The sequence below is a fragment of the Bombus impatiens genome, unplaced genomic scaffold (assembly GCF_000188095.3).
Source record: "Bombus impatiens unplaced genomic scaffold, BIMP_2.2 scf_0442, whole genome shotgun sequence".
Taxonomy (NCBI): Eukaryota; Metazoa; Arthropoda; class Insecta; order Hymenoptera; family Apidae; genus Bombus; species Bombus impatiens.
The window spans coordinates 854,297-881,209 of NT_176861.1; the positions used below are offsets into that span (position 1 = coordinate 854,297).

The following is a 26,913-nucleotide window of genomic DNA, read 5'->3' on the forward strand; positions in this document are numbered from 1 at the left end:
GTCGCGCGGCAATCCACAACCCTGTGTTGCCGCGCCATATTAGTACAGGCGACCGGCCCGGATCCCCACTATCCTCGGAATCGGCCGACACCTTACACCCTCTGTGTGTTACGTGTAGGTGGACCACCGATATCGCCGCTAGCCGATCCTCCCTATCTCTTCGTCTGTCTCTGTATTTTATTTCCATCTTGTTCGTAGAGATTCGTCAACATACACGCGAAGAAGGATGCGAAGGAACAAGATACTTTTCGTATTTAAAAGATCAGAGAGGAAAGGAGAAGATTCAATCGAGGTGATTTGATCGCATTATCGATCACAAATTGGACATTTAAGTGGACCGTAATATTCGATTACGGTTGCAACTGTATATCGTTCACGATGTTTTATTCTTTTGTCATGCGTACGAAAATAAATGTAAAAGATTCGACTGATCTCTGGCTAAGAAGTTCGTTATGTAAAGGAAAACGATACGATGTATTTATTGAGAATTTAGAGAACGTTTAGAAATTCGTAGGACAGTGAAAATGGTACGCGAATTCATCGATCGGTACTTTTGAAATGATAGAAACGATCTTCGAATATTTCGAGTACCATAAGTCGTGATTCTATTTATAAATGCTAACGTCAGTTTTCTATCTTTTCGTTTCGAGCAAAGGACATTTGACGACAAGTATTCATCCTAAGCGTAATCGCAGAGCGAAAAAATATTTCATTCGTTTCGTAGGAATGCGAGTGGAAAATGTTTTACACGCGCAAGAGAAAGAAATTGCTTGTTTCTTGATTTTCTTATTGGTTTTCTTAGGGGTTTGAGAAAGTCTCTTTCTCGTCTTTCTAAGATTAATGGTAATCAATGGAGAGTTTAGATGTCAGTTTTGAGCTCGAAATAACCAACGGTTGATGATTTAGATAAATGGACGAAACATACATCTTAGGTCGGGTCCGTTCAATGAAGTATTTTTGTAAGATGTTGTTCTTGGACATTGTTTAGAGAGAAAGGTTCCAGCCGTTGCTTTTGTTGGCGCTGTTATAAGGCGTATGGCGATTAACGATCACACCTTGTGGAATTTCGTTGGATTTCTCCTGGTTTGAAATGATTTATATAGATGTAAGAATAGCGTAAAAAGTTTGAGGGAGACAGGTCAGAAAGCTATCGTCGACGAAAGTAGTAATATGAAATGTAATATGTAGAAATATAATATAAACATTCCATTGGAAGATATAAGCAACGCTGCTCGAAGAAATAAAAGATTAAATTCCGGCAAAAATTTGTCTGCGTCTGACAGAATTCTACTAATACATTATTTTGGCAATATTTGCAGAGCTGACAAGGAAAAATCGAAATTCCAACAAGAGGTATACGAACTCCTCGCCCAGCTGGACAATGTGACGAAAGAAAAATTGATGTCAATAAAAACTGTGGAGAAACTCGAAGTGCATGTAGCCGAACTTAACGTGAAAATTGAAGAATTGAATCGTACCGTCATCGACATCACCAACCACAAAACCAGGATCTCACAGGAAAATATCGAATTGACGAAGGAAGTGCAAGACTTGAAGGTAAATAATTTCAAATTAATTGAAATTCATACTTGATACAAATGCATCAGCCTTGCTTCAACAAAGAGAAAAGAAGTTTTCCGAACTTCTGGAAAATGGCCCTCACGATTTAAAATTATCTGGCACTATCGATAACGCGATCAGTGTTGTATCTCTAGCTCCTTTTTATTACGCTTTTTTTAATGATTTGATAATAATTTGTTTTATCGTAGGTTAACATCGAGAACGCTGTTTACCTGAAGACTCAGCTGGCGGGTCAGCTCGAAGATGCTCGTCGTCGTCTCGAGGATGAGGATCGTCGTCGTTCATTGGTCGAAGCCTCCTTACATCAGGTATATGTTCTTTTAATTCTCTAGAAAATTACACATAAACGTGACACATTTAAATTACATTTAAATTGTATTTCATTAATGTAATAAAACTGTCAACAGGTTGAATCGGAATTGGAATCCGTTCGCATTCAGTTGGAAGAGGAATCGGAAGCTCGTTTGGACATTGAACGTCAATTGGTCAAAGCAAACGGTGAAGTGCAAGTTTGGAGATCGAAGTATGAAACCGAAGCTAACGCTCGTGCCGAAGAGGTAACTGAAAAGAACAACTCGAAACTTTAGAAGCAAAAGCAATCGTTGCTTCGAAGCGCATAAATATATATAGACAGAGTTTCTGTTAGTTTGGACCTTTGGAGTAAAAGGTGGATTGAATTTTACAGGTAGAGGAACTACGTCGTAAATACGGAGCTCGCATTCAGGAACAGGAAGAGCAGATCGAAACTCTGCTCGTCAAGATCAACAACCTCGAGAAGCAGAAATCCCGCCTCCAATCTGAAGTAGAAGTGCTGATCATCGACTTGGAAAAGGTACAATTTCAAAACTTCTACTATTCTATGCTACTTTTTCACATATAAATCATCTTTTAAATTAAACTAAATCAACTTCTAAATCATATTCTTTTCTTTTTTCAATACAATTGTCGAATACGACTGATAACTCCACGATTTCGTTTGGAATAGTTTTTCACGGAACAAAATGTATAAATAAAGCATTGTTGTGGGACAAACATTGAGTTAGGTGAAAATATTCGTAAAAGATTGAATATATTTTAATCTGTTTAAAGTTCACAATTTGCAACTTGTACGTAACATGATATTCCAATTGCAGTCATCAGCATTTTATTTATTTACGAATTTATCAATTTTTAAGGCCAATGGAACAGCTCGCGAACTGCAGAAACGCGTGGAACACTTGGAGAAGATCAATATCGAACTCAAGGCCCGCTTGGATGAAAGCGTGGCAATGTATGAACAAAGCCAACGTGATCTCCGCAACAAACAACAAGAACTCCAGCGCACCAACGCCGAACTCGATAAAACTCGCGAGCTGAAAGACCAACTGGCCCGTGAAAACAAGAAATTGGGAGGTGAGCAATTTCATAAGATTCAATCGACCGATATTTTTCCATTTTCTATTCTCTATTTTATATTTATCTGACATTTATATTATTACACGTCCGTAAATCATCAAGCACTTAATAAGATTAAAATAGGGATAAGTGAAAGCTGAGAATACAAAATATCGATGGCATCCATTAACTATTTGTATTATACGAAAAAATTGTACTCGGTTTCAAAGATTTTATTGTAAATCTATCGTAACACGTATTATATTTAAAATTAAATATAGTAAGTGTCTGATGACTTACAGTAGCGGATAAAAAAAGTTTAAACGCTGAACATACGAAAGAATAGCGTAATTTGACAAAAATAACAAATAAATGCAATATACATATATCTCGAAATAGATTGTATAATCAAAAAGGGGAAGAATACACCAAAGTTACAAAATTGTTAATATTTATACAAATACTATGTTTAAAGTGTTTTTTACCCGCTATTGCGTATCAAGTAAATGAAAAGAACGTGTGTGTAGTTAATTTCTTACCTTTAAAAAAGTAAATAAAATATCATAAACGAGGTATAGAAATAATTTTACATCAACTACTGCGTTATTGTTTTAGATGACTTGAACGATGCCAAGAACCAGCTGTCTGATATGAACCGCAGACTTCACGAACTGGAACTCGAACTCCGTCGGTTGGAGAACGAGCGTGAGGAACTCGCTGCCGCCTACAAAGAAGCCGAAGCAGTAAGTGGAATTTATTTATTTAAAGCGGTATTTATTTCAGTATCTTTAAATTTCTAAATTTTTTATAATATACATTGTCCTTATAATTGATGGATTTGTAATAGCAACACTTAAATTTGATTTGTAGGAAATTAATGATTAGAAGCGTCGCTTATTATCTTACAGCCGAATTTTTCTCAGTATATAAAATATTACCATTTCGAAATTAAGTTAATCATAATTTCTCTATTAATTTGGAAGAAAATTATACGACCTGATATAATTTCATAAAATAGTAGTGAAATGATAATCAGAAATATCATTTTCCCATATTATCCTCTAGAAATCATTTGGCTATAGTGTAGGAAGTTGAAAAGTTCGAAATATAGAATTGTTCGTAAAAGAAAATTGATCGCAGGGACGCAAGATCGAAGAACAGCGCGCTCAAAGATTGTCTGCTGAGTTGACTCAACTTCGTCACGATTACGAACGCCGCCTGACTGAGAAGGATGAAGAAATCGAAATCATCCGGTAAGTAATTAAATTGCGTTTGTTGTGCTTCTCCTTAAATTGCCCATTCAAATTTCATTATAATTTGCAATATTAATAATTTACGATTTTTTGTTACTAACACCGATGTTTAATTCTACGATGTTATTATTGCAAACGCATAGAGAATATAGTTTCCAGGTGACATATTTAACGTGACGTAATGATCTTTCCATTTATCTCCGTTTATCTCTTCGTTGAAAATATTGAACCGTGGTATTAAGAGACTTATTTCCGCTTTCGTGTCATATACGTACGATGATAGACGACATAAGTCCTTCCTCTTTTTTATTAGTAGAGCAACCGATTCATGCGAAACGTTTTAATTCTAAAATAGCGAAGGTTAAACCAGAATTTAAATGAGAAATAGCCAGAAAAGAGTTATTTCTATTCAATGAAATCATATTCTTTGAAGTCGATAAATCAATATTTTATGACATTTTTGACAAAGTATGCAGTTCTAAAAGTATCTCTGGGTCATATCCACAGCCGGTGATTAAATATAAAGTTAGAAAACATATGCGTTATTTATAGCAATAAAACGGTAATTCTAGAAAATCAATGATAAATTTAATCATTTTCATAATCAGAGATCAAATTTCCAGTAGAAACGAAAATCTCATTTTCCAACTCGATTATAGCTCAAATATTATACTATTTGTTATCCTCTAAAGTTGTATGATCTATGTCACACTTACGTACGACCATTATTTAACACGCATACGAGTTATGTAAGTGTTACAGAAAATCTATAAGCCAATATTACTTTCAAAACACTTTTCGTACGAACGTAGATCTGAAAAGTATCTATACGGATATGCGAATTTTTAACTTAGCCTTGATGCAGTTGGCTTTATTTCCGGTATAACTAACCAATGATATTCACCTATTAATAAAGATACGGTTAATTCTGTCATCGATCAGCCGCATCGATTAATCATCCAAGGTATTTTTGTATCGATCGAAAACACTCGAGTGAATATCCTGTTGTGATCTAGTTACTTATTTAAACGAAAATGGAAATTCAATCAGCATGGATCGACAAACGGGATTCGTCATCGAACGATGATCAGACCTGACAACTTTGTTTCTGTTTGGCTCGGGTCTCATCGGTACCGAAATGCCAAATGCCCGATACACACGTATATTGATTATGTCATTGTGAATGGGGTTTGTAAGAACCACGTGCTACGAAAAAAGAAACGATATGTTTCTTTACCTGAAGAGGAGAACGGAATCCGATGAAAAGTATTAATAAAAATAAAAACATTTAGGAGAAACGAATACAAAATACGATAAATGTAAATCATTTAAAAAGAAGATACATACAATACTATAACATGTTATGTTGTATACTGTACATATTCTATTTTTCTATACCGAAAAATATTTTTTCAAAAGGAGTGTTTAAAAGAATTACAACTACAAAATTTGACTATTTCGAAAAGATACATATTTACATCTCCAAAGAAATAATATCGCTGTTACCACGCTATGTAATAAGGCTCAAAATTAAGAACATCGTTAAGGAAAAAAACACGACGTTACCTACATGAAAAATTGACAACAGTATTATCAACCATTTTCAACGGTATCTTAAAGAGTATCGTCGTTCTGTAATGACATAAAGATTATTTGGGGTCATTAATTGAGGATGATGCATAAAGAGTACGCAATCCTACTATTAATAAACGTCGTTCAACACCGATCAGTCACGATCTAATTATTAGCCGAGTGGTGCTGATTGGCCGTTCTCAATGTGGCAATCGTAAGGAAAAAGTACAAAAGATAGCAGCGCGCTTGACCGGCCTAATTTTTCTCGACCGTTTCGTAGCAACTGTCACCTCCGATCGTTCGACAATGAAAAATCTGTGAGTAAAAAAATCAGGGAATCTCCCATAAAAACGAAGTCCTGTATCTAACACATTTAACTCCACAAACACCGAAAGAAATACAATACGACAATCCTTTCTATTCAAGGTAGATGTTGGATGAAACATTAACAATACCCATACAAATACTCGAAAAAATAGATCCGCCAATTCGTCAAAGTGTACATTTCGAAGAAGCAGTTTGTCGGTGGTCGATATCTCCCAGTGAAGATCGATACTTGTGATATTATACATTGTAATAATAGCAAAGACAGAATTCGCAGAAGGAGAAATTCAAGCATAGATAAATCTCAAATATAGGTTTGGAGAATTTAGAATTCAAATTTTTATTCGATTGAAAGATTTAATCGGTAAACAAGACGATCAATACAAAAGTTTCAGCGAAGAGAGCAATACTCCTAAGCAAAATAAAAACGAAGAATATTTTAAGACACTTCCTATAAAAGCTTCGGAATCGTATGATACTCTACTCGAGACAAATAATTTGTCAGAAATCGCTTTAGAAAAAAACTGAGGGAAATTTTCCCACAGAGAAAACAGCTTCGGAAAGAAGAAGAGACGTTGATCATCTTCCAAGAAATTCTCTTCGTACGAACTCCTTTGCCAATCAGAAGAAGCTTTCAAACAACTCTTTAAGTAAAACTTGTGAAGAATCCTTTAAAGAGAAAACAATTTCCAAAGAACGCTTAAAGGCAATCCTCGAGTGAATTAAAAAAAAACCTATCTACCTAGAGAAACCGAAAAAACCGCGACAAACAAAAATGTCAAGCTACGTGCCGCCAATGCACGTGCCTTTGGAGCCAAAATGGAAGCACTGGCCCACCTACATTTACGACAAGAACTACAATTACGGGATCAATTTCTATCAACCGATGCTGGATCACATCGATCGGCAAGCTCGATGTTCCTCGCTGCCGCGCGATTATTGCGCTCGCAAAACAGAACCACCGGAATTACCCTGGTCAGATGGTAGAGCGTTATGGGAGGGCAAACCGATCGAAACATACTCGAAACACGAGCTGATCAGACGGGCGATCGATGCTGAGGACGAGGCCAGGGATCATCTGTCCCAGTTCAAGGTACGAGACTAGATCGGAGAGCGAAAGTTAGGCCGACTCGAGCGTGGAAAAGCGGTCGATTCGCGCGGTTAGGCGCCTTCGCGACTGCTTGACCTTTTCGTTCGCTAAATTTGGCGTCACGGAAGGAACTGCAACAACGTAGACGGACTTTATACGACGCTGAATACTCGGCGAGGTTGCTGCCGTCTTTTAAACAGACTTCTGTCAATCGAACGAGCGTAAGAATGAATTCCTCTTGAGAGGAAAGTCATGGTCGTTGAAAATCGATTTGGTGACTTGGGTGGGGCATGCGTAATTCGAGTGAATGGGATTTCTTTGTTTGAGAATTGGCTTGGAAGTGACGGGCGTACGATGAGATTTGGTTTAAGCTAAGTTTTAAGTTTTTGGATTTTGACGTTTGCTTCCGGCGGCCAGACGTACGTGTCGATCGTTCTGTAAGCAGTGAGATTCTTCTAAAAGTTGAAGTTAAACTGTGAAGTAACGCAGTGCGTCGCAATAACAAGTTTTATAAAAGAGGAACAAGGAACTTGGAGTTAGAAAAAGCTAGAAGTGTTTATAAAGGATAAAGGAAAACGTAAGATTGATCGATAATGATCGATAGATAGCTGATTATTTGTATCTAATATATGTACCGGAAAAACTGCATTGCTTGTGCTATTACTTAACGTTACAGAGATAGTTATATAAGTACGTAATTTTTAAAAATTCCATAATTATAGTTTTATAATTTTTAAAAATCAGATACGTCAGAATAATCTTGAAATAACTGATTCAGTGGTAAATATTATAGCGATTACAGAGACTAAGTTATATAATTTTTGCGATACAAATATCTATAGGTACAATATATTTTCTTGAATATCTTTGAACACATTAAAACGTGATGTTTGACGTATTTCGGATTTCAAGACTGTGCAATATAGTGGAATGGAAGAGTTGGCAGTATTCTGTTCAACAAATAAGTTACTGTTTACGCTATTGTTTAATTCTAAATGCACGAGATAAATTTAAACAGATATTATTTATTTGCTTCTATAATATATGTTTCCGATAATACATATATATACTGCCTATATAGTCAACGTTTTTATATAAATCACTTTTCAACGTTCTTCCGTTTGAAAATATATCTTTAACATTTCTGTTTATCCTTGAAATTTTATTCAATAGAACATGATATACAGCCGAAAGGTAAAATCCTATCGTCACTGGAATAAAAATTTCGAAACATAAAAAAGGAAATATAGATTAGAAACCGATCGTATTACTCTCGAAAGTTCTAGTTTTAGAAAGTCTTCTATAATTCATTGTCAGCCCAATAACTCGAGCCTGTGACGCTCCATTGCCGCCCCACTGTCACCAAATCTTAATTTAACACGGTCAGAGCGAGTCATTGGCAAGAAATGTTCGGCGTAAAATGAAACCTATTATAGTTGCGCGATAGAAAGCGGGAATTCCAAAATTTCTTATTGTTATTAATACCGTGCAACCTAAGCCTCCGTCATTGCTCTTATATTTACCGATTCAGTGTAAGGAAATAGATATATATCGCGGAAGCGGTAACATCTGGCAGGCAGTTAGATCTTTCCGTAATTCACAATGGAAGCAATGAAACGAATCGAGACGCAACTCAGAAGGGTGCCAAGTCTCGCGGCGCGTACATTAAAAAACCCATCTCGCGTCCCGTGTGTCCCGGGGCCGGGAAGCTAGCAGCTTGCTCAGATTGGCAGTCGTTCTCGAGTCTCTAGAGAGAGTCGATCGAGAGTGTGCATCGGTCACTTTCGAATTCTGGACCGCTGCGGCTAAGTTTAGGCTCAGTCGAGACTACCCTCAGACCAGGGAACGATCGTAGGAAAGGGTCGCGTTTGTGAAAACCACGATTTCTAATCGCTTTCGCTCTTCGTCTCGACATCTTTTTCTGTTTTTTTTTTTCTAATCATCGCGATTAATCGCGTCGATCGAACGTGACGATCAAAATCGACGATCAACCGCGAAGATCGTGGGGGTGATTTATGCGAGCACGGGTCTGACCTGGTGCTTTCGTCTTCTTAAAGATAGCGAATCGGTCCGACTTCAGTTTGTCGAAGACGGCGCAGGCCAGCCACGTGACTAGAGAAGTATTTCCACGAAAATTTGAAGATTTCCGGCTAAAACCGTTGCCCTTGCTCGTGGATAGTGCACGCACCAAAGCTGAGGCTAGACAGCTGCAACGTGAAATGGCCGACATCGATTTCCGATCGCTGAGAGACGTGCAACACATGTCCGAGGTACAGGACGCCCTCGATCATGGAAGAAGTCTGCGTGGTAAATCAGCTAGAGCGATCGAGTTCCATTTAACGGCGGAAGCTCTGAAGAACTTGAACAAGAGTCAAGAATTGGCCGATATTAGAAAGTACCAGAGGGAGACTGCCTCCGCGAATTATTCGTGGGACTGCAGAGATCATCTGAAGTTAATGGAGGAGAGAACGAGGAATTTGTTGGATGAGGATAGATTGACCGCGCCGTTGAACAGCCTGAGCAGGGAGCTGAAAGGATACGAAGAGAAGTCGAGCAACTACTACCTGGACAAGAGGTATCGACACCCGACCAGACCGAGACGATTATACGGATGCCTGGGAATCAGGCCCGCTTGAAAGGATGGAAATTCTAGTAGATTAGTTTAACCGTGTGGGTAAGATTAATGTGACACGGAACAATGAAGAGAATAAACGATAAATGAGAAGTAATTGCACTGTCGTTTGATTCTCAGAAGCTTGTAATTGTAGATTAGGCGAGTAACGATTTGTTGAAGAAGAAAATGTTTTGATTAGACGAATTTTTGTTTTACTTTTTTCTCTATTCATTATGCCTTTACAGGTATTGAAGCTTTGTTTAAAACATCGGCACATATTTATAAGAAAAATTCACCTCCATGCAGGATAACAATCATCTCTTTTCATCAAATATTCGTCATCAAATTTTTCATCAAATATTTTTTATTCTCTAGATTTAGATTCGTTGACTCCGACTTCTATTCAATTTTGAGATTTTTTAATTCGAATTTTATTTAGAGTAGCTGCAAGTTCGTAACTCTTTGACTTCGATATCGGATGAAATAACCATCATCTTTTCTAGACGTCAAAGAAACACTAAAGTAAATTACGTGCATCTTCCTTGTTACATAAATACACTTTCCACTTGTGATATGGTAATGCCTCCGAAATCACTGCATCCGTTGCCAAACTAACTATGCATTAAAGCAGCCGAACTAACCCTGCATCGAAATAGATAAAGCACAAAGAATGCCCAACCAAAGTGTTTCAAAACATCCCGGTAATCTAACACTCGTTGCATTACTAAATACGTTACTGGTAAAATGTCAAACATTTCTAAACGTGTTAACCTTGGATATTCACCGATGATGCGGTTTTCTCGCAAACAATACCAACGAGAGAAAGACGTGGTATCTTCCGACGATCCAAAATTCTTGCTGTTGTCACCTGGAAACAATAATCTGGTTTGAACCTTCTAAAACGATTGAAAGGGGTAATCGTATTGTTCATACGGAATGAAATAAATTAGCAAACAGACCAGTATCGAGATCGAGCAGCTGAATGCCCGCGTGGTTGAGGCGGAGACGAAATTGAAGTCCGAGGTGCAGCGCGTGAAGAAGAAGATGCAGATCCAGATCACCGAACTGGAACTGTCTCTGGACGTTGCCAACAAGAACAACATCGACTTACAGAAGACCATCAAGAAGCAATCGCTCACTTTGACCGTAAGTAGAACCTGATAGAATAAAAAGAAGTTTATGTTAATGCGTTGGCTGATTATCTGACATTTAACGAGTTAAATACGACGAGACAAATTGAAGTTAAAGAACAGATTTTTATCAATACAAAATGGTGATATTTAATTTTACTTTGCTATATTTGATTATTTAACCATTCTATTTAGGTGATTCAATGTTACGCGTATACTTTTAATAAAATGTTCTAATGCGTCTTTTTAATTTAGTTTTGGAGTTTTGCCAAAGAAATTAATTCCTAACACGAAATGTATCGATAAAATTAGTTCTGAGTCGATACATATGTGGAAATCTCACCCACCTGTAGTAATGACATCCTTACGAAAATTTGTGCGTTATATGAGTGATAGGTGGCAGTTAAAAAAATAATGACGCTTATTTGGCAAAATACTGTGTATTTTAAACGCTGTGTCATTATCTTGTAGGAACTCCAAGCCCACTACGACGAAGTTCAACGCCAATTACAAGTGACCCTAGACCAACTGGGTATCAGTCAGCGACGCCTGCAATCGTTGACAGCTGAGCTAGAGGAAGTACGCGGCAATTACGAATCTGTAAGTATCGTATTTACTGTGAATAATTTATCATAAAAATTTAATATTTGTTCATTTGACATTACATATATTTACTTACTAAATTAATCTATTTTATGGTAAAGCAAAGATTTCGGTCCGTAGTGAATTAAAATTCTGATTGAATTTAGTTTCAAAATCTCCAGCTGTTTCTTTCACAATGCATTCTGTTGTGAAGAAATTGTCCACTTTGTTATTATTATTTTGATATTTTTATCTCTAAATTAAGGAATAAAACAAATTGAATTCAGATTAGATAGACGAACCATGGAATGATGAAATGGATAAAACGAAACGGCAGGATTTTCCACTCGATAGTTTGAATGAGCAATTGATGTTAGACAAGCTATAAATACATCAGACTAAACGGTGATGCTAAGCAGTAACTTCAAATGTACCAACCAGTTGCATAAAACTTTGATTCCTCTGCCACTAAGTTGATTCGTTTATTCTTAAACTTTGTATACTGAAATTATTGAAAAGGTCTTGACGAATTAATCGACATTTTTAATTTTCTTAATATTATGATCCAATATTTATAACAAAACAATGCAAGGAAAATTAATCTAATATGAAAGATCTTCTTAAAAAATGGAACAAACACAGTATCCATAAATCAGAAGAAAATTAATTGCATATTCTGCTTAACGCTTCAATTACCAATACGAGTTATCGTTTACTTAAAAAACCAAATCATGTAGTATCATTACCGTAAAATCCGCTTGTCTGCACTATGCCTATTCTTCTTTCGTCTCCACATGATAATAGATAACATAACTAACAATATTTTTAAAGGCCCTCCGTGCAAAGAGAACCGTCGAGCAGCAATACGAGGAGTCGGTTAGTCGCATCAACGAATTGACTACCATAAATGTGAACATCGCTTCATCGAAAGCGAAACTTGAGCAAGAACTGGCTACCCTGGCCGGAGACTACGAAGAAGTGACGAAGGAGCTGAGAGTGAGCGACGAGCGATACCAACGGGTACAGACCGAACTGAAGCACACCGTGGAGATCCTGCACGAGGAACAAGAACGTATCGTCAAGATCGAGGCCATCAAGAAGTCCCTTGAAATTGAAGTGAAGAACCTGTCCGTGAGATTGGAGGAAGTCGAGGCGAACGCTATCGTCGGTGGCAAGCGTATCATCAGCAAACTCGAGGCTAGGGTGAGTTTAAGATTCCTTCCATTTGATTTATTCCTGTGGACGACATTGTTATTTTCAGAAAGCAATAGAACGAAATTCATTAAAATACGTAACAGAAATTATAAACGACTGTTCGCCGTATGAAAAATGTTTGCATTCTTTTCCCCATAGGCTGTAAGAATCTAATTCCAATTTTTTAAATTAAAGGTTACTCCAACTAGATTTGTAGATCATCTTCAATTTATTATTCTAAAAAAAAATCCTTTTTGATTGGTACCAAATATTTTTAGTAGCATTAACGAAATATTAATGTAAAGACGACAAATTTTGGAAATTTTACCGTAGTTCTATCTACAAAATTTACCTATTTAATTACACTTATGCTACAGAGAAACAGTTAAACATTTATAGCATGCAATTCAATTTTTTATAAATTATTCCTTTACTTTGCCACACGAATGTTTCATTTCCACAAGGCAAATTCAACGTTTTTCGATTATTCTTCTAACAGATCCGCGACTTAGAGCTGGAACTTGACGAAGAGAAGCGCCGACATGCCGAGACTGTGAAGATTCTCCGCAAGAAGGAACGCAACATCAAGGAGGTGATGATTCAGGTAGAGGAGGACGCGAAGAACATTGCGTTGTTACAAGAATCGTTGGACAAGGCGAGCCAGAAAGTGAACATCTACAAGAGGCAACTGCAAGAACAGGAAGGCATGTCCCAGCAGAGCGTGACCAGGGTCCGCCGATTCCAAAGGGAATTGGAGGCTGCTGAAGATCGTGCTGATACCGCTGAGAGCAACTTGACTCTGATCCGCGCAAAACACCGCAGCTTCGTCACCACCTCCAGCGTGCCCGGTTCTCAGGTGTACCTCGTCCAGGAGACGAGGTCTGACCTGTAAAAACGCCATCGCCATCGACACCCCATCCTTTGCCACTTCGAACGCCACCTCGTCGTCTTTAGAAACGTACGTACTTGATGAATAAGTTATGTAAGTTTTGGCGAATGTGATCTAAAATAAAGATAAAAGATAATAAGATGAAACAATGGATCATTTCAGCTACATTATTAGTTATATTTTAGAAATAATCAAATACACGATACACGATTGTTGATCGATTGTTATTTACCTTAATGTTCGTCTATGACTCCTATGATCATAATTTCAATTAGATCAATTAATTTTACACTATTTGATTTTATTTTGTATTCTATATTTTACAAGATAAAAATCATGAAAAATTAAAAATAACTTACACAAAATTGTTTCATGATTCTTTGCTTTTTGATTACCTACCTACAATCCAATAATACCAGTTGATGTTACCATCATCTTACACTACGTATCTAAGCGTACAATTAAGGAAATATCGTGAGATTTCAAACGATCATCGGATAATTCAGTAAATTTATATTTTCGAAAATATACAGTTCCACGATTGTGTGACAGGTGTCACGAGCAAACGACGAAGAAAAGGAAGAGCCTCTATACGTCATCGTTAGTTGAAAGAGCCGAGAAGAGTTTCCAACGGGCCGTACCGCGAACATCGTAAGGAAGAAGCAACGAGGAAAAGAAACAGTATCGAAATGTCGTATCATCTTATTTAATTGTATTATGACAACGCCCAACGACCCGTCGCAAATTCAAAATACTTGGCCAACGAAACGCGGTACCCGTCGTAACGAACCAAATAAATGCAAAAACCGAAAGGGCATAAGCATTAATGAACAAACAACGTGAAGGAAGCAACCATCTTAAAACGCATAACACCGTCGCTATTCGATTAGATGGATTATCAACCCAAAAAATGAAAATATATACACATACATACATATTATACAATATTATACACGCAAAAAATCAACAACGATTCGTTATATCTTCCTTGTATCCGTTATGTCAGCATCACGAAGCGTAAGGAGTGGAAATATAATATTATAAATATATAAATAAATAAATAAGGAAAAAAGTAAAAGAAATTAAATGAAAAACGCGAGACGTAGATTTAACTTTTTCTCTCTCTCTCCTTACGCCTCTTTGATCGCGCGTGTCGCACTTGTATTTAAATGGATTAACTTTAATTCTACTTCTACTATTATATTATAGATAGGTATTATTGCCCATACACACAACTCTCACTGTACGACATACACGATAACCTGTGTCAAACAATAATTTAATAAATAAACTGAAACACGTACGTACGAAGCCGATGGAATACATTTCCTTCCATAGTTTGCAAGATAAAGATTAAACACTAATACCGATATATTCCTGTAACACATCCTATCGAAATGTATCGAGCTTTTTTGTAATTCTTCTTCTATTTCTTAATGTTACGATGATCCTTTAATCTATCCTCCTTTTTTAATACGTTTTATGCTGATAGAGAAAAGTTTAACCTTTCCGAAGCTAAATATCTTAGGAAGAAAAAATATTGTAAAATACCGTTCTAATACCGTGTTTATATTTTAATAATTATCGTAATATTTTATCACTGTAACTAACGAACCATAGAACTTTAACTACGAATGAAATTAATAAACTGTTGCTATATTTATAAAGAACACAAATTTTATTTATTACACTACAGCATGTGTGGTATGGAATTCTCAACTTTAATTACTAAAGTATAAGACACATATTCAGTTCTATTATCATAGCCTTATTAATATTAGCCTATGGACGTTCGTGCCATTTCATATTCGTATTTTTTATTTTCACAACTTTTACAAATATCGATATTGAGCAAATCCTGATTTTATTCAAATTATACCAATTAATATTATCGATATAAAATTTTAATCACATCGAAGACACGATATGCAAGGAGACGTTATCCTAGTCTAATAAATGAAGCACATAAATTCGTTAAAAAAATGTGATTGAATGATCGGAGGAATAAAAATGTATGCAATTTACCATTAGATGCAAGAAGTATCGTTATTAACGCTATCCTTTGCTTGCAGGAAGTTATCATGGCATCGAACCCCATAGTGATGTGTCAGTACGAAATCTATAACAAAAAACAGGATTCTATTAAATTTACAGCTTTAACGATAACGATTGTACAAATACATAAAAACAAAGATATCGCTAACCCAAACTTAACACTAAATATGGATATCATATTCAAGCGATTGCCATATCGTCATCTAATCTTCTCCGATTAACAGGTTAATTAAGAATAATAAATAAATAACGAATTGATATAATTTCACTTCGTGTCCAAAGCTTTTCCCTTCTGTACCCCTTTGCGAACAATGATATAAGGCGAGTTGGAGAAGATGTATCCTAAATACAAAATATGTACTCAAGATTAGAAATCATAAGAAGATAGTCACTAACGAAGTTCATAATCAGTTATATTAATGAAAATATACATTAAAATTTTAATTTTTTTTTTTAATGCGTCGTTTTGTTGCGTCTATGGTAATGAACAGGTTTAGTTGTAGATGTAATCACAAAACACTTGTTTTTTACAGCAATATCATTAAAAAGAATCAATTCGTTCAGTATCATTTACAAAAAAAAAAAAAAAACACAAATCGATATAATTTTTAGATGCTCAGATAGAGAATTTTTCTGTTTTACATTTAGTTTTCCACGACGCGAATACTCCTGCACAAGATACTGAATATATGGCTTAAATATGCAAATTTGTATTTTCAAAGACAAATTTGATACATGAATATTGCTCCGTGTATGTAATTACTTCCCTTTGTCTAGTAGTATGCACGTGCCAATGCATAATACAATCAATAATCACCATCCAGTCATCTAAGAACGCAAGAACTAACTGTTTTCCGATAAATGCGTCTTCCTACATATTATGTGTATCACTTATTAATTCGCACGTGCATACAAGACAACGTTACACCGGAAAAACCGTGCTTTTATAGGCACTTTCAAAGAAAACTAATAACTTCCTGGCAGCCAAGAATTTACTCGTCTCTTCCTAGTGTGTGAATTGAAACGTGTTTAATCGAATTCATTAAACGTAGGGGATTCGTTGAGATTATGTCGAAACAAATAACACCGGAAGATGTAATCCAGTTTACCCGGCTCAGTGTAGCTTTAAGCTTTTGTTGGCCATCTGCTGACAACAGCGGTAGTTACAAAATAGCACAAATCTGTATTGTCATCAACGCTTTCCTGATCCTCCTGCCTTCGTTGTACTCCATTTATTTGTATTTAGTCGATATAAGTTTTCACTTGGAGGCTCTCTTCAAATGTATCAACTTAACGATATACACCACGCAACTTATTATTCAAACTTGTATATGTTGGATAAAGCGCGACAAGCTGCAAGTAAGTTCGACCTCGCGTCCCTTCGTCAATTAATTCGCGTCGAAATCATTGATGTTCAAAATATGTTGTAGCGTATAATTGATGAGATGGTGAAATGCGTTAACGAGGCGCAGAATTTCGAAAGAGATATTTTCATGGCACATATAGTAAAATACAATATTATTTACGTTGGTTACGTAGTCGCTATATACGCGACCCTGACCTTTTTTATATTTGGACCTCTAGTCTTACCGATTCCAACCCTAGTGGAAGTGGAGTATCCGTTTCAAGTGAATTATACGCCAGTAAATTTTATCGTCTACTTGCATCACAGCAGCGCGTGCCTCGCTGTTACTGCACATTTATGCATAGGCGTGTTTGGTGCGCTTTTAATGTGGTTCGCTGCCGTAAGATTCGAATGTTTAGTCGTGGAAATTCAGAAAACTACGAACATTCGTATGTTAGTTGTTTGTATTAAAAAACAATTACACTTAAGAAGGTAAGAAGAATATTTTACCATGTGTGATTTAACAGAGACATTTGTGTTCGTTATAAACAATTTCCCTGTATCTAGGTACGCCAAGGAAGTGGTTGGTTGCTTTCGCTTCATAATACTTTATGTGTTGGGAATGACAACGTTTACTATAACTCTATGTGGGATTTTATTGATAGTGGTATGTCGATCTTCTGGTATTTTCTGTTCGGTATAATGAATCGGTGATACAATTTCGTAGAATTTAAATTAGGACATTTACAGGATTCACCAGTAACTACGAAAGTGGAGCTCCTCGACGCTAGTGCTTTCTGTCTCTTACTCACTTTCATGTATGCGTGGCCAGCTGATTATTTACAAGATGCCGTAAGTATTTGTGTGCGATAATTGTAAGACAAGTAACAAAGAAAAAGTTTATGAAACGAATAAAAGCATCTCGTACGTGAATTTTTGCGTTAAGAAATATATTTCCAAATTTAATAACATATCGGTACAAACTCACTCTGAGATGCAATCTGCTACGAAATTGTACTCCGTGTTCTTTGCACTCGAAATTGTAACTAACGATCTTCGAACCTGGAAACATATAGAAAGGTATATTTTTCTACGGATAAATAGTAAGTAAACGTCCACTTATCATGGCATCGTGGACATTCGATTGATTACAATTTTACGATAAGAAACGTCAGTTGCAAAAATACTTACAATACCAAACAAATTATGTTTTGTTATGTATAATTACGTATTTCGTTATGTACATAATTACGTATAATATTGTCTAATTTTTAGAGCGTTAACGTTTCCAGAAGCGTATACTGTATGGAATGGTACAAACAACCACTAGAAATGCAAAAGGACATACTCACCGTATTGGTCCATCAGAAACCAGTGACACTTTCTGTCGGTTGCTTTGTGCCAGAGCTTAATTTACGTTTTTATTGTTCGGTAAGGCAAATCAATATCTCCAATGTCAATCATGATGGTGAATAGATTATCGATATTTATGTATTATCATTCGTTTTGACAGTGTATATATTTACACATTTTCGTGCATTCTTACTTGTTGCGTATTTACATACACCCGTTATAAGTATGTAATGAGTCTGAGGGCAAGAAACTGGGAAATGAATAAATTATCCTGTTAATCAGGTCGTAACTGGGTAAAAAAAGTCTACGGTCGTGGAATTAAAACATAATGATGTCATTTTGTTCGGTCTTGGATCGCGTAAATGTAAATATGGGATAATTGATAGGAAGGTTAATAGGAAGAAATATGAAGAAAGCTCGCGGAAAAATATAGAGAATATTAAATGAAGATATTATGTTCAAGAGATTAGCAATGTCAGTGACACGTTATCTAGTTTCCCCTGATTAACAGGTTAATTACGAATAATACATATATAAATAACGGGTTGATATCATTTCAGTTCGTGTCCAACGCCTTCTCCTTTTGTACTGCTTTGCGTACCATTGTACAAGACCACTAGTATATCCTAAATACGTAAAATGTAGTGAAGACTAGAATATGATAAAAGGATACTCATGAAGAAAGAAATTCCAAACTAGTTGTTTCAATGAAAATATACATTAAAACTCATTATTTTCAGGATGCATGCGCACGAAGAAAACCGTTAATATTGCTGTAATATAATTTTGGATATTATAACAGCCGCGTTACTTACATTACGCTTTTTAATAGTGTTCTAATTACCCGTTGTGTAGGGTTACGGGTTGTCCATTATTTCTTCCATAGATGGTATTGAACAGACAGAGGACCGCGTCAAATGTCTTCGCGTTGGTTACGCTTGTAATCACAAATCACCCGTTTTTTACAACGATGTCATGAGAAATCATCCAGACTCATCCTCAAAGAGATATAAGTCGATACAACTACTAGATATTTAGATGGAAAACTTTGTTATTATCTTAGTCTTAGCTATACATATCGCTCAAGATACTAAATATATGGCATCGTGCACATATGCCACGTTGCATTTTCGAAGAAGGTTCTGCAACTTGAATATTGCCGGCTGTACGTAATAACGTGCCTTTGTGCCTCTCTAGTAACCAGAAACGTGCAAATGCATAATGCAATTAATAATTCTTACCATCGAAGCACCTAACAGTATAAGAACTCCGTACTTTCCAATAAACACGAGTTGTTCCTGCGTATTTTCAGTATCATTTATTGATTCGCACCTGCATACAAGGTAATGTTGTACCAGTAAGGCTATGATTACGTAGTTACGTTCAAAGAAAAGTAATAACTACCTGGCTCCCAAGAACCTGGACATATCTTCCTACTGTGCGAATTGAAACGTGTTTAGTCCGATTCATTAGATGTAAAAGTTTGTTGAGATTATGTCGAAACAAATAACACCGGAAGATGTAATCCAGTTTACTCGGCTCAGTGTAGCTTTAAGCTTTTGTTGGCCATCTGCTGACAACAGCGGCAGAAGCCGCGGCAGTTACAAAATTGCACAAATTTGTATTGTCATCAACGCTTTTCTGATTCTTGTGCCTTCGTTGTACTCGATTTATTTGTACCTAGACGATATAAGTTTTTACTTGGACGCTCTCTTCAAATGTATCACCTTAACGATATACACCACGCAACTAGTTGTTCAGACTTGTATATGTTGGAAGAAACGTGACTCGCTCCAGGTAAGTTCAACCTCGCGTCCCTTCAGCAATTAATTCGCGTCGGAAGCATTGATGTTTGAAACATGTTGTAGCGTATAATTGGCGAGATGGTGAAATGTGTGAACGAGGCGCAGCAGTTCGAAAGAGAAATTTTCATCGCACATATAGTAAAATGCAACGTCCTTTATAGTGCTTATGTAGTGGCTGTTTATACGTCGCTAACCTTTTTTATGTTTGGGCCTTTGGTCTTACCGATTCCAACCCTGGTCAATGTAGAATATCCGTTTGAAGTTAATTATACACCAGTAAATATTATTATCTACTTACATCACAGCAGCGTATGCCTCACCGTCACTGCACACTTATGCATAGGCGTAGTTGGTGCGCTCTTAATGTGGTTTGCCGCTGCAAGATTCGAATGTTTAGTCGTGGAAATTGAGAAAATTACGAATATTCGTATGTTGATCGTTTGTATTAAGAAAGAATTATTTTTAAGAAGGTAAAGATAATGTTTTATGTTGTTTGATGTAAGTTAGTCTTCGATGTAAGTTTGTCTTCGTTTTTAAGTAATTTATCTCTGTCTAGATACGCGGAGGAAGTGGTCGGTTGTTTTCGCTTTATAGTACTTTATGTCTTGGGAATGACAACGTTTACCATAGCTCTGTGTGGGATTTTGATGATAATGGTATGTGAATCTTCTGGTGTTTTGTGTATAGTATAAGGAATCGGTGATTCAATTTGTAAACAGGATTCTCCAATAACTACGAAAATGGAGCTCGTTAACTCTAGTGCCTTCTGTCTCATCCTCACATTCATGTATGCGTGGCCAGCTGATTATTTGCAAGACGCTGTAAGTATCTGTATGTGATTATTGTAAGGATAGTAACTGTAAAAAGTTTCATGCATCAGATAAAAACATCCCGTGAATATTTTCGAATTATTCGATAACACATCGGCACAGACTTATTGTCAAACCCAGGCCGAATCGAAATGGAACTTCTCGTCCTCCTCACCGGAAATTATTTCCAACTGTCGTCGGACTTTAAAACACATAGACTTCCATATAATAAATACGCAATAAAATATCCATCGTCGAAGCTGTTCGATTGATTACAATGTTGCGTCAAGATATTTCTATCTTGTACATAATTCCTTGCGTTATAAATTAAATTATATTTTTGTCGCGTATAATTAATCTTGCATAATTTTCAGAGTGTGAACGTCTCGCAAAGCGTATACGACATAGACTGGTACGAACAGTCTTCAGAAGTGCGAAAGCACATGCTCAACGTGTTGGTTCATCAAAAACCGGTAACACTTTCTGTCGGTTGTTTTATGCCGGAACTTAATTTGCGTTTCTTTTGTTCGGTAAGAGAAATCAATATCTCTTTTGTCAATTATAATAGTCAATAGACTATCGATATTTACGTAATGTTTTGTCAGTGTATATATTTTTATATTTCTTTGCATTCTTATTCTCTGCTTGGATATAAATATATAATATGCACTGGTCCGCAGAGAAGAAACTGTGAAGGGAACGAATTAACCTGTTAATCAGGTAGTCATTGAATAGAAGACTCCTACGATCATAATATTAAAGCTTACTAAATTCATCTTATTCGGTTTTCGACACTGCAAATGTAAACGTCGCATATGTAATTAGAGTTTGACGGAAAGCATGCAAAAATGTATAGAGCTCTAAATAAAGGTATTATGTTCGAGGGATTACCAATTCGAATAACGGTTACAATACCTTTCTCTGATTAACAGGTTAATTACGAATGTTATATATATAAATAACAAGTTGATGTTATTTCAGTTCGTGTCCAACGCCCTCTCCTTCTGTACAGCTTTGCGTGCCATGGTACAAGACGAGTCGATATAAGTGCGTCCTAATAACATAATACGTAATCAAGATTAGCAGTCACAATATAGTAATCACGAATCGAGTTTATAACTAATTGTATCAGTGAAAATATACATTAAACGTAATTGTCCTTTTTTATAATACATACGAACGTGTATGAATCGTTAGTATGCACAGTGATTGTCACATATGGCAAAATGTCACATGCCTTACCGTTTTTACATAATTATTTAGTTCGAGTAAAACATAGTTGTTCGATACGCATTTGCGATTTTTTTACGCTCCAATTCCTAGTCTTACCGATCCCAGGTATGGTGAAGGCAAAAAATCTTAGACAGTTTTTTCATTTCTTAAATAATTCTGTCTAAATAACCTCGAAATTAGGATGCGAAAATAAGTGTTCGTTAAATATTTACTGCTTCCCGGACTATGCCGACTTTATCATCTTTGGCTTGTGTTCACCGTAAAAAATGCAGAGGGCGTAAGAAACACTGCGATTTTTGTGCACGTCGGTATTTCAGAACCTGAGACAGGAAGTCTGTACGTACGTGCGACAAAACTGCGAGTTCCTAATGTCAAACAGGCAAAATGTACATGACTACTGGTGGAAATAAAATTAAATTGAAAAAGGTAAGAAACATACTTGTTATCATACGTTCGATGCTTTAGTACGTGTACGTTGTACCAGGTGACGCTAGTCGGATGATCAGTGGATCGTTGAACGAAGCGCAGAAGCGGGTATTATTTCTGATAGTTGTTCCTCGTTCAATGCTGACGATGACCGATTTCGTCGGTAACGTGGTACGATGTTACATAAACATCAAACGGCGGTGCTTACGTAATTGGAGGTTTAAGGCACCGGGAGAGGTGCGCATAACGCAACGAATAAACCGTTCGTCGTAAGCGAAATATTTACACGCTCATGTAACCAACCTCTTACGCGCGCGAATGGCTGTACCGACCCTCTCCTATATGTATAATGCGACGCTACAAGGTAAGAAGACCCGTTTCGTAACGTGCCGTGAACGTTTCAAAGTCAGCGATTCCGTTCCTCTCGCACATCATGTTTGATTACCAACGAAAGCCAAACAAAAATAAGGATACACGTTGGCCAATGAGCTTGTTCGTTTATCGAGAACCGCGAATTTTCTCAAACGTAATACCTGAAAGTAGATTAGGGATTTTAATAGCCGCGTCTTCGTTCGAATTTACATAACGTTCGGATAATTTCTATTCGTTCCTCGAATACTCAGGAAAAGTCTACCAATTATAACTCCGTCTAAGATTAAGAAATTCCTTTAGGTCCTATAAGTATTCCGATATCTTAATTTTAACCTATTAAATCGATCATAATGTGATCGAAGAAACGTAACTTTTATTTTAATTTTCAACGAGCATCATATTCCAATAATAGCAATTACTCGCTAAAAATTGCATCGAAATTATGTTATTAGATAGTTAGATCATAGATGTCCCCTATAGCGGTTAGCAGGCGGGGAAAACAGAGCGCGCGAAACGCGAGGTCAACTTTTACCCCACGAATTGTGCAACAGTCAGCCGCACCATGACCAGTTTCGTTTATTTTCTTCACGTAACCCAGATACACACCGGCTATCGACGAATATCCTGAATATCGACAATTTGTAACACTTCTCTCTCCCTTCTCGCGCCTTGTAATCAGCAGCGTTTACGTAATGTCAGTAATATAACCAAATGTATGTAACGCTTGCATAAGGTAAACCCCTACCCTGCCTACGCGCCGACTGACGGCGCACAGCCACGGCATAATCTATTGTTTGGCAATAGTTATAGTTCGTTGTGTAACGGACTAGTTAATGGAGACGATCGATAGGTAACGCGGCGCTGCGTTCTCCGATTATGCGACGAAAGCAAAAATTTAGAGCGACGAAGGAACAAGTAGATCCGCGAGATGCGCACAACGAAGAAAGACGTATAGAGGGAGTCCCGAGTCTTGTTTCGACGACAGGCGTGTTAATGAATCTGTATGTCTGTAGTTATCAAATCGCGAATACGATCCGTATAATTTGAAAAACCACGTAATCTGAAACATTCGAACAGTTTAAAACTTTTCACCCGATACATAGAATCCTTGCTTCGAACATTCTGTTCAGATATTTGAAGTTCCTGGTGACTTTTGTCTTTTAAATGAGGTTATATCGCAAACGTTTGAAGTTAAACGAAGGAAGACGAAGATAGCACGAAGAAAATGACGAAACCTCAGCTTCCTTCGATCTTGAAATAATAAGACGTTTTAAATAAAGGAAAATGATACTCGTGACGTAGCAATAGGAATAAAAGACTTCTAATTATCTGTCCTGTGCTTTTTATAGGAATCTTGTTTATTTGTTTCTTGCAAATAGAGAAGGGCAAGTTTACAGGAAAGAACTCGCGTTCGATTCGTTCTCTAATCTCGTTGTTTCACCCAGCTGAATGTAGACTAATGATTTCGCGCGTGCCCCCTCAACGAGTCACGTTACGGATGCAATAAAGCTACAGCACAGATTTTTACGCGATCGCGGATGATCGATCAGACTTTGTAAATACGTAACGAGAATTTAATGAATGTTACCATAGAAATCACGTAACCCGATGCGTCTTCGTCGTTGATTACGCCGTTTTGTAATTATTCCTTTGTTTTACGTCTGATAACGATTAATGGGATAACGATTATAGGTTCCTTTTTTATTTGGTTGCATGATGTGATTCCGAAGCGAGGATTTTTGCCTCTTACGATATTGATAAACTACTTGTATAGAATCCAACATGTTATTTATTAACAAACGTTATATTATATACGTTTAATAGTATTTTAAATCAGAGGTCACAGATAATTCGCAAAACGAGTTTGGTTAGCGTTCCCTAAAAATTACATTTGAAATAAACAAACCATAGAGACGAGTAGGATATAGTAGGGGAAATAGTTCCCTAAAGAGAAGCGACCTCTGTGTGAAAATTACAAAAATCTACGTTTTCCTAAGATACAGTTGGTTTCCTCCTGATTAAAAAATTTATTTTTAACGTATTATATTCATCGACGTATAGATATCATACGCAATATAAATAAATAAATAGATTTCACGCTATGATATGCTAGCTTCATTGCTATGTTATACAATACGTTTAACAACGTCTTATAGTATACTATTTTTATAAGCAATCTATTTTTAGAGATTCCATTGTTTTTCTGCATAGTAAATTTATCGAGGGGATAAATGCGAAATTATCAACTCTGAACACGAAAGGAAAACATTACGAAACTGTCTGGCGATGAGTTTAAGTGACGTCCACACTTCTTAATGGTCACTTTATATAACAATTCTACGCCACTCAATATCTCGAGCGAACCACTTGCTTCTTTGGCACTAAACGCAAACGCGTACAATATTATTCTGTTTGCTTATTGAGTCTACGTAAATGCACTAGGGTATTCCAGACGCGTAATTCGTCGTACATGCACTGGCTGATTGTAACTAATGAAAAGAAAGCAGGTTCCGTCGTAAACGGAAAATCACGAGGATAAATTTGATTCGTTTGATTAACGCCTTAACGTAAGTACAATAAAATGATTAAGTGAGATTATCTCGCTTTATAGAGATTATATGTTACACATACTTTTTATGTTCATTCTTCTTTTATTAATATTCGTTAAACAGACTGTACGAACTATAATATCATACAAAGGTCTCCTTATTATTCGCAATTTCTTTTCGTTGTCTACAAAGAAAATATTGCTTTTCTTCAAAATCACTTCTTCTTGTTAATCATAAGTATTTTGTAATTTCCGTAGTTTACTTTATCAAGAATTAAAAAGGCCATACATAGAACAGTATATACTGCTAGCTTCTAATTTATTAATGATTCAAATCAACGACAAATTTAATACAAATCGTCGAAATTCGTTCAAGATCAAGCGACATATCGATAGAAATCGCAACGAAAGAAATAATTATCATCATTGCGGGTACCACTTTGCCACGATAATGATTGTGCCATCATTAACTTACACGACAATGATTACATTTACCACGGCTGGAAACTCGCAGAGCTCGTAGGAGTTGATTAATCTCAGTGATGCACGCGACCGCCCGACAGAACACGATACCGACATTTAAAACAACATGCGATCTTTACCTTACTTTACTTTACGATCTGTCTTGAACGCTGTCTGTCTTTTTTCCGTGTATATCTTCGCGTACATAGGCGTCTATAAAACAGGTAGGCGCCATAATATAGAAACGTATTCAAGAGAGACACGCAGTGAAAAATTAACTCATTTTGTTTTACGTGTTTCTCATTATGAAACAGTGACCGCAGCTGTCAATGCCAGCTAATAGAAACATCGCGTTACTGAATTTAAACGACAAATAAAGTATTCGTTCGATAAATACATTCGATACAAAACAAATATTATCTCTGTATTTTTCTATCAAACGACTTCTATCAACGACTTCTATCAAACTTAGATCTTCGATCGTGTGAAATGACTTTCATTGTTTTAACATTTTTTCGTATTTTCTATTTTATAATAATTTTTTGATAAAGAAGATTGTTTATTAACGGGCTCGAGAAGTTCGTAGAAAGTTCTTTCGGGCGATCTACGATCGTAGTCTCTCGTTTTTAATTATAAATTAGATTAGATATTTATTCGATTGAGGCTATGTACAGAAATTTCATTTTCCTAAATACAACGCTAGTGTCGTAGATAGTAAATTGCCTTTCATTATCCAAATTATTGCTCGATATATCATTCATCGAATCAACCGGCAAGTTCTATGATTCCTATAAATGTCTCGTTCCTTCTGATTTATGCGACTACGTGTAATTTCAGCGTCGGATGCAGCTGAGTGTCGCAAGAACATCGGGGTTAAGAGTTTTCTAATCGGATTTGTCGAA

At 36.4% G+C, this 26,913-nt stretch overlaps 4 protein-coding genes and 1 long non-coding RNA gene across 8 annotated transcripts in view; 4 read left to right on the forward strand and 1 right to left on the reverse strand.

Moving 5' to 3' along the window:
• LOC100742636 (paramyosin, long form) overlaps nt 1-14,914 on the forward strand; it is a 24,117-nt gene extending 9,203 nt beyond the window's left edge. For 2 of the 3 annotated variants that reach the window (XR_004461925.1, XR_004461926.1), the window contains 12 exons: nt 1,320-1,557; nt 1,770-1,889; nt 1,989-2,138; nt 2,267-2,413; nt 2,757-2,973; nt 3,571-3,698; nt 4,096-4,208; nt 10,759-10,954; nt 11,410-11,538; nt 12,352-12,723; nt 13,214-13,672; nt 14,156-14,914. Coding sequence is in view for 1 of the 3 variants with exons in the window: in XM_033321407.1 (XP_033177298.1) it covers nt 1,320-1,557; nt 1,770-1,889; nt 1,989-2,138; nt 2,267-2,413; nt 2,757-2,973; nt 3,571-3,698; nt 4,096-4,208; nt 10,759-10,954; nt 11,410-11,538; nt 12,352-12,723; nt 13,214-13,606 (2,203 nt within the window). In the remaining 2 variants the exon portion in view is untranslated. Of the gene's footprint in view, nt 1-1,319; nt 1,558-1,769; nt 1,890-1,988; nt 2,139-2,266; nt 2,414-2,756; nt 2,974-3,570; nt 3,699-4,095; nt 4,209-10,758; nt 10,955-11,409; nt 11,539-12,351; nt 12,724-13,213; nt 13,676-14,155 lie in introns of those variants that run through there. The other variant, XM_033321407.1, reaches the window with a different exon arrangement.
• On the forward strand, nt 5,709-10,012 carry LOC112213035 (paramyosin, short form). Its single transcript, XM_024368434.2, has 3 exons — nt 5,709-6,097; nt 6,207-7,197; nt 9,252-10,012. Exons 2-3 carry the CDS (start codon nt 6,880-6,882, stop codon nt 9,828-9,830), a joined length of 897 nt encoding a protein of 298 aa, XP_024224202.1. The 5' UTR covers nt 5,709-6,097; nt 6,207-6,879; the 3' UTR covers nt 9,831-10,012.
• On the reverse strand, nt 12,572-13,266 carry LOC117151800. Of its 2 annotated transcripts, none has more exons than XR_004461927.1 (2): nt 13,149-13,266; nt 12,572-12,756 (listed from the first exon to the last, which is right to left on the reverse strand). It is a non-coding gene; the product is annotated as an uncharacterized LOC117151800 (long non-coding RNA). The 2 variants fall into 2 exon arrangements; XR_004461928.1 differs by having other exon boundaries at nt 12,572-12,951; nt 13,149-13,235.
• A 1,196-nt stretch (nt 14,915-16,110) lies between the features above and the next one.
• Nucleotides 16,111-19,159, forward strand: LOC100740831. The gene is made up of 6 exons (XM_033321399.1): nt 16,111-17,048; nt 17,198-17,495; nt 17,571-17,670; nt 17,754-17,855; nt 18,279-18,434; nt 18,917-19,159. Exons 1-6 carry the CDS (start codon nt 16,727-16,729, stop codon nt 18,974-18,976), a joined length of 1,038 nt encoding a protein of 345 aa, XP_033177290.1. The 5' UTR covers nt 16,111-16,726; the 3' UTR covers nt 18,977-19,159.
• Nucleotides 19,160-19,824: 665 nt separating this feature from the next.
• LOC100740952 overlaps nt 19,825-26,913 on the forward strand; it is a 32,765-nt gene continuing 25,676 nt past the window's right edge. Inside the window, exons 1-6 of the mRNA XM_024368439.2 lie at nt 19,825-20,153; nt 20,225-20,631; nt 20,718-20,817; nt 20,881-20,982; nt 21,345-21,500; nt 21,952-22,017. Of these exons, the coding sequence (XP_024224207.1) occupies nt 19,851-20,153; nt 20,225-20,631; nt 20,718-20,817; nt 20,881-20,982; nt 21,345-21,500; nt 21,952-22,017 (1,134 nt within the window). The 5' untranslated portion in view covers nt 19,825-19,850. The remainder of the gene's footprint in view (nt 20,154-20,224; nt 20,632-20,717; nt 20,818-20,880; nt 20,983-21,344; nt 21,501-21,951; nt 22,018-26,913) is intronic.

Bases quoted from the DNA above. Each gene is read 5' to 3' on its own strand.
- LOC112213035 (XM_024368434.2), top strand. From the start codon at position 6,880: ATGTCAAGCTACGTGCCGCCAATGCACGTGCCTTTGGAGCCAAAATGG. The intron at 7,198-9,251 runs GTACGAGACTAG...GTCTTCTTAAAG, and splicing joins ATCATCTGTCCCAGTTCAAG to ATAGCGAATCGGTCCGACTT.
- LOC100740831 (XM_033321399.1), top strand. From the start codon at position 16,727: ATGTCGAAACAAATAACACCGGAAGATGTAATCCAGTTTACCCGGCTC. The intron at 17,049-17,197 runs AATTCGCGTCGA...TTGGTTACGTAG, and splicing joins CTCGCGTCCCTTCGTCAATT to TCGCTATATACGCGACCCTG. The intron at 17,496-17,570 runs GTAAGAAGAATA...CCCTGTATCTAG, and splicing joins AAACAATTACACTTAAGAAG to GTACGCCAAGGAAGTGGTTG.